This window comes from Limanda limanda, chromosome 11, assembly GCF_963576545.1.
Source record: "Limanda limanda chromosome 11, fLimLim1.1, whole genome shotgun sequence".
NCBI lineage: Eukaryota > Metazoa > Chordata > Actinopteri > Pleuronectiformes > Pleuronectidae > Limanda > Limanda limanda.
Window position 1 is genome coordinate 28,149,211 of NC_083646.1, and position 15,984 is coordinate 28,165,194.

At 40.5% G+C, this 15,984-nt stretch overlaps 1 protein-coding gene across 2 annotated transcripts; it reads right to left on the minus strand.

Annotated features, from left to right (window-relative positions):
- Positions 1-3,356: 3,356 nt before the first annotated feature.
- tbc1d31 (TBC1 domain family, member 31) lies at positions 3,357-15,311 on the minus strand. 2 transcript variants are annotated; one of them, XM_061081099.1, is made up of 23 exons: positions 14,920-15,311; positions 14,076-14,216; positions 13,093-13,208; positions 12,639-12,817; positions 11,364-11,515; positions 11,068-11,227; positions 10,661-10,861; positions 10,366-10,530; positions 10,079-10,158; positions 9,777-9,923; positions 9,229-9,362; positions 8,917-9,050; positions 8,605-8,784; positions 8,248-8,480; positions 8,041-8,113; positions 7,804-7,883; positions 7,581-7,716; positions 6,963-7,055; positions 6,536-6,664; positions 6,198-6,392; positions 4,423-4,492; positions 4,141-4,344; positions 3,357-3,809 (listed from the first exon to the last, which is right to left on the minus strand). In XM_061081099.1, the coding sequence occupies exons 1-23, from the start codon at positions 14,988-14,990 to the stop codon at positions 3,655-3,657; spliced, it is 3,228 nt and encodes a 1,075-aa protein (XP_060937082.1). In that variant the 5' UTR covers positions 14,991-15,311; the 3' UTR covers positions 3,357-3,654. The 2 variants fall into 2 exon arrangements, with proteins under 2 accessions (XP_060937082.1, XP_060937084.1); XM_061081101.1 differs by lacking the exons at positions 3,357-3,809; positions 4,141-4,344; positions 4,423-4,492 and having other exon boundaries at positions 6,353-6,422.
- Between the last annotated feature and the right edge of the window lie 673 nt (positions 15,312-15,984).

The following is a 15,984-nucleotide window of genomic DNA, read 5'->3' on the forward strand; positions in this document are numbered from 1 at the left end:
TCTCGCCGTAACTCTTTGATGCGTCCGTGTTCCGTTCGAATGGGACCCTGTACACTTGTTTCATCCGCATTGGCATTCCTATGAAGAATACGGTCCAATGTAGAGAGGCTGACGGTCTGGACCAGGATCCTAGTTTTTATTTGTCTGAGTGTGATAGCGTAGTTCTGATGAACCATATCTACAATTTCAGTCTCCTGTTCGGCTGTAAAAATGCGTGTTCTTCCTCCACGGTGTGGTTCTCTTTCAGTCCTGCAAAATATAAATACTGTGAGCACCCTGTATTCTATTCTATTCCATTGTTCATCAAACAAAACAGAGGCTCAAGGCACTTTTATGCTGCAGTCCTGATTGCAAATTGCTCAACAGACCTGAATGTTTAGAGATTTGAGGATTTGTGTGTTGTAGGTTGATGCTTTGATATTTTACTTGAGAAGTGTGTGCAACAACTGAACATTGTGTGTAGTGTTTTGACAACAAGGTGATGTGTAATTGAAATCAGAGTGTAAAGAAGGAAAGTCAGAGTCTAATGCAGATAAGGAAGTGTGAAGTAGTGCCAAATTGGGTCAAGCGATTGGTACAGGAAGTGAATGTTGTGCAAATTGTGCCGAATTTTCGCTTTTTGTGTGTTAACAACTGAGAAAAACTGTAATTCTGTTTGAGCCAGTTACACACTGCTGATGCTAACCTAAAACACTTCTATCAATTCCTGTTGTCAGTAATTAGAGTCCTGTAAGTGAAATACACAGAGAAAGTGCAAATAGACAATAAATTCACCAAACTCTACACAACACCAATGCTGCAGACTTATGAAAATAGAATTTATTTCTCTCCGTATACCCAAATCTGTCTCCAGACATTTATCAAGGAAATGTCACCAACATTATTAATAATTAGAAACACAAAGGGAAATTAAAAGTAGAATGAAATGTTTCTAGAATATCTAAATAGTTGACAGGTAATTTTCTGTTGGTCGACTTATCAATTAATTTATTAAAAGCTCATTTTCCCCTGCTACTTAGTCTATAGGGTTTTTACATTCTGTTTTATTTACATTGTTTACATTGGTTTATTTTTGTTGTGCACTGGTTGCTGGTTGTACATCAAATTGCCCTTGAAGGATAATAAAGATTTTCTTTTATGGACAGTTTTATTACAGTTTTTCACAATTGTTAACACACGTTTTTCAAAACAATAACGGCTTTCTCAAAAATGCACACAGAAAACTCAAAACCTCACACACAAAATGTTAAACCTGACACTCCCTTTGCAAGATGGCTATTTGCCATCAAATCTCTTCACTGTTCACAAAATAGAACTCGTGTTTTCATTTGGTACACACAGCCATATTTTCAAATGACACACACATACCATTTATTGAGTACACACAACTAAGCATTTGCTTGCACACTTCCAAGCATTTACAGCACACTGAAGTGCAAAATTTAAAACACAATCATCGAAATGGAACACACCATATGAATGGCAATGACTCTGGATAATTAGCCATTTCTCCTTTTGTAAACTGTTTCGGTGTAGGCCTACTTTTTTCATAGTCAAACATAATACAGTTTAGTTTAAGAGACAGACGGACTTACTGAGGAACAGAGCCGTCTTATACTCTGTTAGCCGGTTGCTATAATTGAAGCTAGCAAAGTAGAATACAGGGACACAGATTGTGATGGATAGTAACAGTCACAATATACTTTGTAAATGGCTATTGGTGGAGGCATCGGGTATCCGGCAAATTAAATTGAAGAAAAGACCCGTTAACTCCTCTGGACCTTTCACCATTTCCTGTGCTCAACTTCTTGTTAGTTGTCGGAGGTTTAAACCCCTTAAGGACGTATGTCGCTAATTCGCATCAAACCCCTTCCGGTCTGAATGCCGCCGAGGTGATGATTGTATCCCACTTATGCCTGTTGGTGCAGATACTACACATCCCTAGGAAGGTAGCGGAAGCACTCTGCCGCTCTCTAGTGGTCGGAATGGATAATACATCCGGTGGAGGAAACCGGAAGTGAAGCTCCGGAGACTGTGTAGATTTAGCCTGCTACATGTGGGGATTTGAGCAATTTGAGTAAGTTGTGCTAAAATAAAAAATACATGCCAGCTCATTGGTTGCTTCTTATGCTAATATATATTGAAATAGACTTCATGTGATGAAAATTGATGATGTAATTAGCAGATTTCGGGGTTGAGTTTTTTTTTTAGGTGAAATATCGTATAAAATCGAATTCCTGTGCATATACTTCACATTTTTTGAAGAATATAAGTTTAAGTATCCTTATATGATTGTAAATCTGATGTTTGGTTCATCGAATATATAAAATATATATAATAATTGCATTGTCCTTATCAAACCAAAATAAATATAACTTTGCAGATATACAGACTTTCTACAACTGTTTGTGCAGAGTAAGTGTGCAACATTGAATTATGTGCAAAACAGAATACAAATATAATGCTAGGATATAAATGCAATTTCTGCCCTTTATTGTCGGCAGAACTAAATGGACGCATCAACGTTCTACGGGAAGCGAGGGTTAGGGTTATATGATGGAACAGCAATGATTGTACAGAAACATGTTGTTATTCAATTTCAAGCAAAAGCAGCATCAATTTAATAATCTACCGAATTTTATAACTATTGTATATGCTATATTGAAATTAACAATCTCCACTTAATTTAGCATCTCTATGACAGCCAAAAACACAAATAATAATTTTTTTATATAATTGGAAATTAATTCAGGCAATAAGGGGTTAAAGGTTTATACCGCCACCTAGCGTGTTGCTTAGTGTATAGTCATGACATTAGTTCATCTGAATTGATTGGTCTGGAAAAAGCACCCACAGCAGTGGACATTTACTATATTACCGTACTAAAGTACATTTTTCATCGGTCAGTTCTCTAACTAATTATATATTTTATACTACATATATCAGCCAATATCTGCAATCCCTTCTCCACTACATTTTCACAAGGCATTACTTTATACATATGTCAACATCATATTTAATTAATAATTAATGAGAGGGGACTACGCAGTGGGCAGGTAACATTAGACCCTGCCTCCTTCAATTAGCGCAAAGCTGCAGCACTCGCATTACTTGTCAAGAAACAGCTCAAATGGATTTGGAAGAGGCCACTGCGGAGACTCGGCCATTAATTAGTATGACAATGTAGGTGTATTCACTAGTAGGGATGGTTAAGCGCAAAGGCAGAACTGTTGGGTTATCAAGAGCTGCCTTACAAATCATCAGGGCTACACTCTACTGTTGATGACTAACAATCAAAGAGAAAACAAAAGAAGCAATGAATGCATTATCGTAAAATTTACAACGAGACAGAGATAAAAAATAAAATATTTTTATCCACAACAGGTTTTAAGTCAGACAAATGATATGAAAACATTTTATTAAAATCCAAAATGGATTACCAGCACATATAAACATGTAATAGACAAAACTATTTGAGTCAATATCCATGTAAATCAATGTTTAAATGAAAACCCTGAATGTATGTAATATAACATTAAATAGAAGGCGGTGTGATAATAAAGTCAGAGCTTGATTCACTGTTTCTGTATTGCCAGCACGCTTGAAATGATAATATATTTTTCAGGCACAATAGACATGCAGAGTATTTTGCAGTCATTGGGAGACAGAGGACAGTGTGTGGACAGAATGTGAAGCTGCAGAGCTGCCCTCTCTGACTCTGGTCGCAAGCTTCTGTCTCAGGTCTCTGATTTCCTTTAGCAGTTCTCTCTCACTGCTGTCCAACTGGGCCCGGCCTCTGTCCAAGGAAACTTACAGAGTAGAGAGAGAGATAAGGAAAAAACTGGAATATGATTAACTGTCAAAATAACAAGTCTTTTTTTCACATTCTGAATTAAACAAGCATTTTTTATGACATTTTTTTTATTTCACTTTCTCAAAAAGGTCAAAAGAGATATTTTTTGATGATTTCATCTATGGTGACTGATTAATATATCTTGCTACATTTCTTTTATTGTCTCTGAAACTGACCATTATCTTGCTGTGATTGCACCAGGAAAACACAATAATATGACAAAAATCACAATTATAAAATACATTACTGTAGCCTTTAAAAACAAGAACATATATATAGTTACTTACAGTTGGTAGAAGTGCTCTCTGAAGGTGAGTTGCTGTTCAGACACACCATGTCAGATCTTGCCTGTCTTGCAGTAGTGGCCGTGTTGAGTTTGAGGGCCTGACCAACTCCGTTGATTTCAACATGAACAGCAGCGGTGGTGCAGGTATTAAGTGGAAGTCCTCTGATAAAACCTTGTGACCTCGTCCTCGTATGTCTCTGGTCATCTGATACAAAGCAAACACTGTCATACTACGTCAACTCACCAGCCACAATCAACACATGTGTGTGCATATGTGTAATACCTGCGTCTGCTAAAGACCAGGCCTGTCGCTGCTCCTGTAACTGGGCTCTTGTACTCATCACTTCATCCCACTGCAAATGAACAAATACTGTCTAAATGAATTACAGTAGACAATTAACTTATGCCAGGGCTTTGGTTCTATTATCCCGCAGTTTGTCTTCAGTGACAATTCATAATTAACTATGGCAGTGCCTGTTCTAAACCTGTATGCTTAGAAAGTGCTGTTTGATTAGCCTGCTGTGATGTTGGTTGCAGCTTTCGTTCTGTAACTATGAGTGAGTGAGTGAGTTTCTGCCACTGTGCTCCTCTACCCAGTCAGTGTGCTGTGCAAGGGGGTGCAGAGTATTGTCCATAATGTTCGGCAGTCTGTTTCTGGTCTTCTTTCTGCCACTGATATGAGGGATTCCAGCTCCGTTACTACCTCAGAGCCAGCTATTCCCACCAGTCTGTCCAGCCTCGTAGTATTTCTATTCATCATCCTTCTATTCTTAAACCACAGCATAAAAGAAGGGGCTAGCAACAACTGACTGGTAAAACAAAGGATCCCAGCCTCCTCCTTGTTCCGTTACTGTGGAGGGTATCTGTGTTAACTGACGAGTCCAGTCCATCATCCAGCTGCAGTCCGACGTATTTACAAACTGGATGCAGATGTGGCCTCAGATGTGTCCACCAGACTCCCTGTCTGTCCCTGAGTCTCCTCTTGTCCAGGTGAGAGGAAGCCTTGTGTAGCAGAGAGAGGATGGCGTCTTCCTCAACCACTTTCTCCTGGTAGGCAAACTGCAGTGGGTCGAGTGTGTGGTGAGGTCTCCCCAAGTTCCAAAGTTAAAAGCGAATGCGTTTTTTCTAATTAGCATAGGTAAATGCCCTACCAATGCCCAGAAAAGGGTATGAGACCACAGTGCTGTGTGCACACACGGAAATCACAGAAACTGAAAAAAACATTTAAGAAGCCGAGGGTGATTTAATGAAAATCGAAAGACAGCGCTGCACCAGACTCAAACCGTTATCTTTTGTAACGTCAGAAGCGGAAATAAAATACCACAAACCAAAATCACACTCAGTAGAATAGACACCATTACCTCTTTGCCTTTTTAAACAAAACACTGTTCCATTTTAGAACATAGGACAAGATGGAGAATATCCCTTGTACCTTCTGCCGCACTTATTAATGCCTACTGCAAGTAGATGTTATCTGATGTGAGTGACCACCTGCGGATGGTAGGGACATGTCTTCAGTTGTGTACCATTGTGTCATCAGTTGTTTCGGCCATTAATTACAAGACCTCTTCTAAGGAAGGCCCACCACAGGTTCATCAGACCTGGGTGTATGTCCCTAGCCGAGTTAGGATCTGTCCTCCTGATCCAGAACCATTGGCTACAGTGTTCTGCAGTGTGTGATGTTTCTTTTATGGTCTGTTGCAGGACTTGTCCATATATCCCCAGATCTGTGAGCCACCTGGTGGTGGTTGATGCAATGAAACCCCTGCAGCCAATCTCCACAAGGCAAATTATTCCCCTTCAGCCATGTTGTTTTGCCTCAAATGCCATGTCTGCAAACAGCAGCCTTTTCTTCTCATTCGCTTCATCAACAGCATCCTCCCAGGGTACTGTCAATACTACAGAGTAAATGATACACAGGGTGTTGGACCAGGCCACCAGGTCTGGTCTCAGGGTGGTATTGACAATATGTGATGGGACTGTAAGCTGCTGGCCAACATCATCCAATCTTTCAGTCTCATGTCTGTAAACGTCTATACATACTTTTGTTGTTCTCACCTTCCTTCCTGCCACATCTCTCATGGTGTCAGCCAGTCTCTCCTCCTCTGCCAGGGTTTGTCTGTGAAGCTCTGTCAGCCTCTCCCTCTTCTTCTCTTTCTCAGCGTTGACCTGCTGCAGGCGGTCCACTATGTCTCTCTGCCAGTCTGACTCCAGGCCCAGCTGGCAGACCTCCGCTAGGGATTCCTCCAGGATCTCCAAGCATAGAGGAGGAGATCATGGATACTACAATATCATTGTGAGGCTTTTTGTAAAACCAGATGTGGTATTGAGATCCATATTATATATATATTTTTAAAACTGATTTCACAGGGTCCATACTGGAAAGTGTCATTCACCTGCATGTTTGACTCAGGGCCATGCAGCAGCTCTGCGAGGCTCTCCTCCTCTCTGTCGTCCTTCCTCATTCTTATCTGCACCTCCTCTTCTGCTTCCCGCCCCATGCGCACCTGCTCCTTCAGCAGGTGCTGAGGGCAAATGGTCATGGACATTTAAAAAAAAAAAAAACACGTCAACATTTTCACCTAAAAGTCACTGCAATACACTCAAAGTGCCTATTACATCAAGTTTACAGCCGCAACTTAACATCCTAAGCCTTACTGGTTGACAGGCTACTACTGTTACACTATTTAATTTCTTCTATATCTAGGAGAAAAACTTATTACATTTTATGGTATTACAATTGCAAATAAAGTTATTATTGAGGAACAAAAGTAAATACAAGCTACGAAATACAGAAGAGGTTAAAAACTAGGCATTCATCACCTGTTCAAGTCTTTTCCTCTGAGCCTCTAGCTCCATCTGTCTTATCTCCAGATCCTGGACTGCTGCAGCTGATTCTTGCTCTCGGAGACCCATCTGTGGCAGAACATGGACGCTAGTGTTTGTATCTTTAGTAGGAAACAGCTGATTATTAGCTGACATTTATTTTTTAATGTTATCACTTATTTATTGATAATTGAAGTTGAAATGAGGTAGCATCAAGTCACAGAGGGTGATCATAGACACAGGCATGGTAACAGTGTTCAACTTGGACCTCCAGTAAATAGCAGGATCCAGTGAGTAGTTTTTAGCAGAAACTTCCAAACTACAAAAACTATTTTGAGGTTAAAGAATAAACTGTTATTACAGTTATGATTCACTGGTGATTTTGGGAGATCATATAATGAAATGCTGTCAATTTTTTTAACCCTACAGTTTTGGTATGGTCACGGTGACCTTGACCTATGACCACCAAATTCCCAAAAGAAATAACCAGAGGACATATGGGCAGAAGGACAACCCAACAACACAATGCCTCTGGCTGCTGGCTAGTGTTGGCGCAGAGGCATATTAATATATAAAGTACATGTTGTTTTTTTGACCACTGAACACTGAATTCACCTTTCTTCTGATCTCCTGGTCTAGTCTTTGAATCTGTGAGGCTCTCAGGTCCTGCTGGTGGTTGAGGAAGCGTCTTCTAGATGTGTCCAGCAGCTGTAACTCCTTCACCTTCAGCTCTCTCTTCATGGCTGCCAACCTAAAGAGGACAGATCAGTTTCAACAACCAATTTCAACATCGTTTTGTTTCTCATAACTTAACTATAGAATTGTCTTGTGCTTTTACTTAGCCTTCTGCTGTGTTAGTTTTTCCTCTTCTTCTGCGAGGTTGTTTCTGCGCTGTTCCTCCGCCTTTTTTAGCAGCTCCTGTGTTTAAACCAATCACATACATTGATTCAGATTACCTCCTTTACGTGCAAAGCCTGTGTTTCATATACAAATACACTGTATGAGCAAGCCAACAACCTACACTACAGTTATATCCATTTTTTGTGAATTTTGAAAAGCTGCACAACCAATCAACCTGTTGAGTGTCATATGCCTCCTCTTCAGCCTGACGACGAACGAAATCTGCCCGAAGCGCTGACACCTCCTGCCTGTTTAAACCACACATATACACAAGCATGTGATGCATCTTTGCAAATCATTCACTTTAAATGTTATTATCCAACATGAGCTTAAGTTAAATAATAAAAATCATAAATTATCACCTCATCATCATTTATCTCACCTTTCACAGAGATACTCCATCTCCTGCAATCGTATTTTCTCCCTCTCCTGGCTCTGATATTCCACTACGAATTCTGGGTAGTGGTTGAATACAGGGTACTGGCCTTTGGTCAGTGGTGCGAAATCAGACAGCAGAGTCGTGGGATGGATGTCTGCAGGCGTGCTACTCAGCAGCCGGTAGGCTTCCCTTATCAAGGCTCCCACATTAAGATTGTTTCGATGGTGAAAAAAATACTGATAAAGTGGTAAACAGGAGAGATGAGGGAAACTTTAATGGAGGAGGAGAAACCAAATATTTTTTTGAGTGACCTTAGGAAAAGAAGACAGGAGTAGAAAAGAGAAATGGGAGAGTTGTTACCGAAAAATCCTGTTTCTGGGAGCAGAGAAGCAGTGGCTCACGGCAGCAGGTGATGTAGGCCACACAGGCCATGATCAGGAATGACGGATGGTTGGAGAAAACGTTGTCAAAGAGTCTGAGCCACTCCTCTCGAGTCAAAACCTCTGAGAACAGGGTCTCTAGCAGGGGCCAAACATAAAGCTGGAGGAGACACAAAGATGCAAAATAATGTGTTTAAAATGAACCAGTCAGAGATGTAGGAAACAAAGATGTCCATCTGACCTCTCGTCCATCTTTCTATTCCACCTGCATGTAGCTGTGTGTTTAAGATACCTGGGAGGTAATGCCACAGTCCACCAGGTGTTGTAGCAGCTCTTTGTCATGATGAGCCAGTACGTTCTCCGCCATGTTCAGGATGTTCAGAGGAGGGTTAGGAAAGTACTCAAACCAGTGCTGGCACCAGTTCACTGCAAAACATCGCTGAGTAAACAAAACTCCAACTAGCATGTTTAATAAACTGACAATAACTTGACATTGCCACATGACATTCGTTGACCTCATAAACAACAATGAAAACTGTAGTTCAGAATTTCAAAAAGCTCTAAAAATTCTGTTTAAAGCAACGGAATCTAAAATGACAAGTACCAATGACAGTTGCCAACACCTCGAAGCAGAGCATTGGGTTGTTCTGGAAGAGCTTCACAAAGGGGAATGCCACCAGGGGAAGGTACTCCACCTCTCCAAAGATGGCTGCCCAATGAGCTAAGGCAGACAAAACCCTGCGAAGTAGAGGCAAATTAGGTCTAAATAATATTGGAAAATCAAAATAGTGACCAACCTCTACAATTAAAGGTTCAACTCTCTCTACATATATAGCAGGTTAAGGTTAGAGTTATGCATGCAGGCATTTGGGAGTGATTGTTAAAATAAGTTTAATCTTTACTGTTCCTCTGTCCCTCTTTTACTGTGTGTTCCTGTACTTTGTGATGACCATTTGAAGCAAAGATCCTAGTACATTTTTGGAAAGTCAGGGCATTCTGACCATACTGTACTATGGTTTTAGGGTTAGGGTTAGGCATTTAGTTGTGATAGTTAAGGTTAGGGTAAGGGGCTGGGGAATATATTATGTCAATGAGTGTCTTCACTAAGAGGTACAAACATTTGTCTGTTTGTGAAGGAGAGAGAGACCGTACCTCTGAAGTCCTCTCTGTAACTTGTGACTTTTGATGGGGTATTTATCATGCAGGGTGAGGTAGGCTGAATGTAGGCCTTTATCAGTCAGACTGCTGTATGATGCATGGTTCTCTGGGAGACACAGCAAAGACCGCCACACAAACATCCTGCAACACACATGCACGAACACACGCCAGACACAAACAGACACACACAGATGCATCATAGAAATCTTTAAAATACATAAAGTATGCGAAAAACTCTTGAAAATGGACTGGTTTGCATTTTATGGTCATCAGACACATGTTAATCCTACATTTACCTGTATTTAGCTGGGTATTCTCCAAAGGCCTTGAGCAAAGCCACCAGTCTCCTCTTATTCAGACCAGCTGGTAGTTCATTCTGTTCAAAGAATGATACAGTCACTAATCAGAGAGGGGTTGCTTTGTTTGTTAAGTGAAGATCTTAATGTTGAAACAAAACATTGCCTTCCATAAAGAAAAATTTGAAAAGATGCAGTGAAAAAACCCACACTTCAAAATAAACAATACTTCCAAAAGAAAACCAATGTGTTGGGACACGTAAGTACATATCTGTATGATCTCCTACCTCTTTATCATCAGTTGTAGGCACAGCAAGAGGTCTAAGTATCGTCTGCCGTGTCCTACCTGAGCTCATGACTGGTCTTTGAACAACGTCTGACCTGACCGTGACCTTTGACAATTCCTGGTGAGCATCACCATCTGAAACTACTGCCACCCTGGAGGGAGGAGGCTGGGTGAGGGCCAGAGAAAAACGCACACACACACATCACACACAACATGGAAATATGAACAATTAATTATCAGCAACATATCAGAAATCTCTTATAGATCATTCCACTGTTGTCACAACTGCCTCTCACCTTGTTTAATTTCTGTGTGAGACTCTGGACATTGTAGATATTGATGCTGCCATTATCCATGATGGCCGCAACATGTCTTCCGTTGGGGCTGACTGCCACTGTGGTAATGGCATTATCACAGGAACCCATGTGGAAAAGCAGCTTGCAGGTGTGAATGTTGATGAAACGCATTACACCATCCTCGCTCAACACACCTATTGTCTACACAGATGGGGAAAAAGCAACAAACGCATGACACATATAAACAGACTACAGGTTCACCCACAGACACACAAACAGAATCTCTTGAGAACTGGAGAATAATGTCAAATATTTCTGAAACTGATAGAAATGTTTGAGACCCCATAGCAGAAGAACAGAGGAGATGAGAGAGGAAGTGAAGTTTACTGGTCGTGCTTTCTGTGTACCTGGCTGGCTCCTCTGTCAAAGCTGTCTGGAAGAAATTCCAGCTGTCTGACTGTTCGGACCTGCGTGGGCATCTGTATCACCCTGACCAGCTGTTTGCTGTCCAGACACCACAGATGCAGCAGGTTGGAGCGCCCACCTGCTACAAGTCTCTTTCCATCACTGTCAAAAAAGTCATTGTTTGGTGATCCCTACTGATCCCTATTTACACTAACTTTTAATTTGCTTATGAAGTGTAGTGTTATGTAGTCAGAAAAATACAGCAAAAAGCTCACTGGTTGTGAGGTTAGAGACCCACCGTGTGACAGCAAAAGCCTTGTAGGAGATTTGGGGGCCACAGTCAGGAACAGGGAGCTGGTATTTGCACAACAGTGTGTCACTCTCCCAAGCAAAGATGGAGTCATCACTGAAACAGCTGAGTATGGTGTTACTGTCAGGCAGAAAAAACACCTACAACACAAAGAACAGCGTCCCATTACCATAACAACAATGAAAAGAAAAATTCATTTAAACCATAAATTTACAAGGTTAATTTACTTTGACAGACTTCCTCACATGAATGACAACCTTCATCAATTGATCAAACTACTATTTTCATACGCAGAGTTTGAGGAAAGGCAAAAGGAGCATTGCACCATGTGATATTATGTTGTTATAGGCAACATTAGATGCTAGTTTACTTGTTTTTGTGCATTCAGTGATTTAGCTAGCTATCTTTCTGTTAGAAAATGAGCAATGATGGACATGTTGCAGTTACTAAAATGCAGAAATTTCAAGTAAAGGTTCAACAATTATTGAATGTGACTCAAGCTTTACTTGAAATTAACTTGAAAAAAGTTCACTTCATATCTCAGAGGCAGGTGTGTGCAGCAATGCGTGGGGATCAGTGCGTTTGTATCCACCCACCTTTTTCGACAATTTTGGGCCACAGAGAAAATGAGTGGCACACAAATGTCATAGAGTGAGACTTCTGGAGTTCAGCAGCCCATGCATGGGCATGTGAAGGAATGATTAGGTGTGACAAAAATGGAGTTGAATGCCTTACACAAAAATTGGTAACTAACTGAAAGTTCACCCTCTCCTTGTTGGAGCAGAGATTGATCTTGTTAAACGTGAGCATCTTCAAAAGACTGTTAAAATGACAGCTAACCAAATCTGTGATACAGTCAGCACTGACTGCCTGTTGGTTCTGCCACTTCTGAGAGAAGTTTATCTACAATGAGGAGAATTTGGAACTTGTTCCAACACTTGGGGTCCTTCACATTGAGGTTGACATAACAGCAAACTTATCACCTGAGATGAGAGTTCAATTCAATCCATTATAATTTTAGTTGTATAGCGTCAAATCTTGTTTACTTCTACACTAGGTAGGAAATCTTTTATTTATTGTATATATTTTACAAGCCTACTGTATCAGGCAACACTATTACTGAGCATATTTATATCTCACTTTTAACAGACTGTGATTCAGTTGTGTGCACTCCTACAGTTCAAAGTGGTCAGAACCCCCCCCCCCCCCCCCCGGCTAATGCTAATCACTGCCTCTGACTATTTGTAATATTATTGTTTTCACCTTCTGTATGCAAAAAGACTGTCTGATGTTCAGCTTCCTCTTCCTCTGGAAGGTGTCCAGGTCCCAGAGCTGTGCCGTGTCTGAGGACGTGGTGATGGCATATTGGCCTGAGCTGTGGACAGAGATGGATGAAACTGCTCCCTCGTGACCTCGCATCCAACTGACCAGCTGCTTTGTGTCTGTGCAAACATACAGAGGTAAATTGTATTGAACACGTTTATTTTCAGTTAATTGTGTTGGTGTGGAATGGATGAAGTGAATGCCTCATGAATGCTGATTCCCAATATAATTGGAAGGGGGGGTGGGGGGGGAGAGCAGCAGAGAACAAAGAATAGCAACTTTGATTTAAAATGAACCATAAAAGTTGTGACTTGAAAACCTTAAAGCAGAAAATATTCCTTATATCAAAATCAAAATAACGAAACAATGTGTTATGTTTATGTGTCCATCATACCCTTGTCAAAGCACTTGATAGTGTAGTCAGCCAGCGCCACAAGTAGCTCTGTGGTCCTGCGGAGGCTGAAAGCCAGAGCAGTGCAGGCCTGTCCTGTCTTCTGCACCAGACGAAATCTACCCCAAGAAGTAGCAATAGAAGAACAAAACAAAGGAGTGGATAAATGGGAAAGCATGCTGGGTTTTAGGGTAATGGCTGACCACTGATTGTGTCCTCTAAATCGTAAGAAAAACTATTTACACTGACATTTAATTATTTGGCTGATCCGTGAATCCACAGTTATTTACTACTGAAGGACAACACTTAAACACAGTAAGAACTAGTTTAGGATGTCAGAGGTGTTAGAAGAGTAGTTGCTGTCAGAGGAGATGAGTCCTTAAGGGGTTCTTGACAATAAACAAAAATGTCCCTGTTCTGATTGCAATAAGTACAATAGTTTGTTTCCACCATTGCTGAACCACCAACCAGAATAGTCTGGACTGTGAGTTGAGTGCAAGGATGGCAATAGCAAATAACGTTCTTTGAAGAAAGGCAGTTACTTTAATTTGGGTAGCCAGTGGAGGTCAATGACCAGCTTAGTGATGTGCAGCTGTTTTTTGGCTAATTGGAGACCAGCCACTACCCTGCATTCTGGACCATGAGGTTGCATTATGAATGAGGCAAGGCTGGTTTTTTTTGTGTGTTGTATAGTGCAAAGTTGCATTAATGGGAGAAAAATAAGAAATGTTCAGAAAAGGAAAGCTGGTCATCAAATATCGCACCAAGATTTCTCACAACCTTAGTAAGGGTGAGAGATGAATAGTTTTTTTAATGTTGAAAGGGTGCTGGAGAGAGCATGTAGAAGGGGCCTCTGCACTGAGCCTTGAGGGATCCCTGTGGCCATGACACATTGAGGGAATATCTGGTTGATATGAATCATTGTCATGTTCATATGGATGAAATGAAAGGGTGTTTTTAGCGTCATTAGCATGATTGTCAATCACCTGTTTCTGCTGATGTCAAAGACATAGATGTTTCCATGGTGATCTCCAGCCAGAAAGGAATCTCCTTTGGTGTCAAAGGTCACATGGAGGAAACGCACAGTCTTGCCCCTCTGAGTTGTGCGAGCAATTGTCACTAAAACACTGAGGAAGACAAACAGCACATGTTAAAAACAGAAAGGGAAATTCAGACATCACTGAAAATTGAACTCAGTGCTTTTCAGTTAACTCTAAACTCTAAGAAAAGTGGCAGAAACGCTTAAGCAGCTTGTCTCATGATCAAACTTACTTTGAGTGCAACTCAGCAGCATTTTGTTATTAAATATGGCCAAGACAATTCCTCCAATTGTCAAAAATTTTTACTATAAAATGTTCTCTTGCTATTGATTAACCAATAGCTGTACAACTGGAGAGTTACAGAATGGTTACAGCACAACAATAACTATCTGATTACGTACCCATGCAATTGTGAGACACAGCAAAGGGTAATTTGATATTAGACCATACAACAGATGAGATCTGATTTAATCAGGATTCTATCTAAACTCCACTATTTAGATTGGATGGCGTGGCTGAAGTCCTGCCCTTTTAATGTGTTGTAAATAAATCGGACTTGACTATATGACATTATAGCGTAGTAGTCTATCTATATTGAGTTTTAGCATGGTATATCTTTATTATAATTGTCACCATGAATGCACAAGCAGTGCCACAAGTGTGAGTGAACAAACTCTCCACACAGTGTGATCATATGATTTCCCAACACAGTCCAGACAGAGCTGTTCCGCCCTCGGCATCAGATAAAACAAGAGACCCATCTTGTGCAGTTCAGACGTTTCAAACCCACCTCTTTCCTGCTGTTGGTTTCCGATGCCACAGATTCCCCTCTTCTTTGTTTCCTATGTCCGTCACCTCCATTTTACAACGCTTTGTAGCAACCCAGTGCAAACTTTTGGAAAGCAGAACGGTTGGCACCTTGCTTTGTTTTTCCTCGACAGCCAAGAGCGGTGGGCTACCAGAGTATCAGGCGAATCTCTGTTCAGGCGGAGTAAACAGCGCTACATTTGAAAGAGCAGTATTTCGACATAAATGACGACCAGAGAAGCCGCAGTGGTTATCGATAAAAGCATATCGATTACATCATATAATATTATTCAGAGTTCTACATCAATCCACAACTTCAGGGGATATTGAACTGACAATTTTCTTCAACCACAGTTTTTTTTATGTTGATGGCGGTTATTGTGTCGCTTAAAGATGACGTAAGAGGTAAACAGAGCTGGGCATTATGGGAAACGAGGTTCTAAAAGCTCACGGAGTCTTTCATTGTAAATAGAATTCATTTCCCAACATTTAGGTATTTCTTAACGTAGCGAGATGTTTCATGTCAATCTTTGGTTTTATTATTACATTATTCTTATGATTTTATCATTAGATCTAAACATGCTTAAAATTTGCTGATGGCTATGGTTTAATAGGAAAATGCCAGCTGTCCCTAAAATATACGAGGGGATCAAGCTATGATTTTTTAAATCATAATTTAGCTTTCAGATGCCTAATAAAGTAAAAGTTGTGAGAGTATAGTATGTTAGGAGAGTATAAGTTGATTCAGATCACATATACAACAAATGCTATCATGTTGATGTTAAAAAGATAATGGAGTGTGCTGTAGATTGTTTGCTGCTCATTGAACTCCGACAGCGTGGTGACTCCTCTTCTACATGAACAGTATAGATGTTGTGATCTGCAGAGCATCATCAGGTCAGATATCAAGACAGTGGACACATACACACCTTTCATCAAATACAAGGCCACGTTTAAATGTGATGATTCCTTTATTCAGACTGCCTATGTTTATAACTAATGTTAATACATGAATTACTTATTTTATTGAAAGAATGCAAATTTGCAT

Coding starts and splice junctions, on each gene's coding strand:
- tbc1d31 (XM_061081099.1), bottom strand. CDS start 14,990: ATGGAGGTGACGGACATAGGAAACAAAGAAGAGGGGAATCTGTGGCAT. Junction 7,717..7,803: donor CTAACACAGCAGAAGGCTAA/GTAAAAGCACAA, acceptor TGTCCTCTTTAG/GTTGGCAGCCATGAAGAGAG. Junction 6,665..6,962: donor AGAGGAAAAGACTTGAACAG/GTGATGAATGCC, acceptor ATTTGCCCTCAG/CACCTGCTGAAGGAGCAGGT.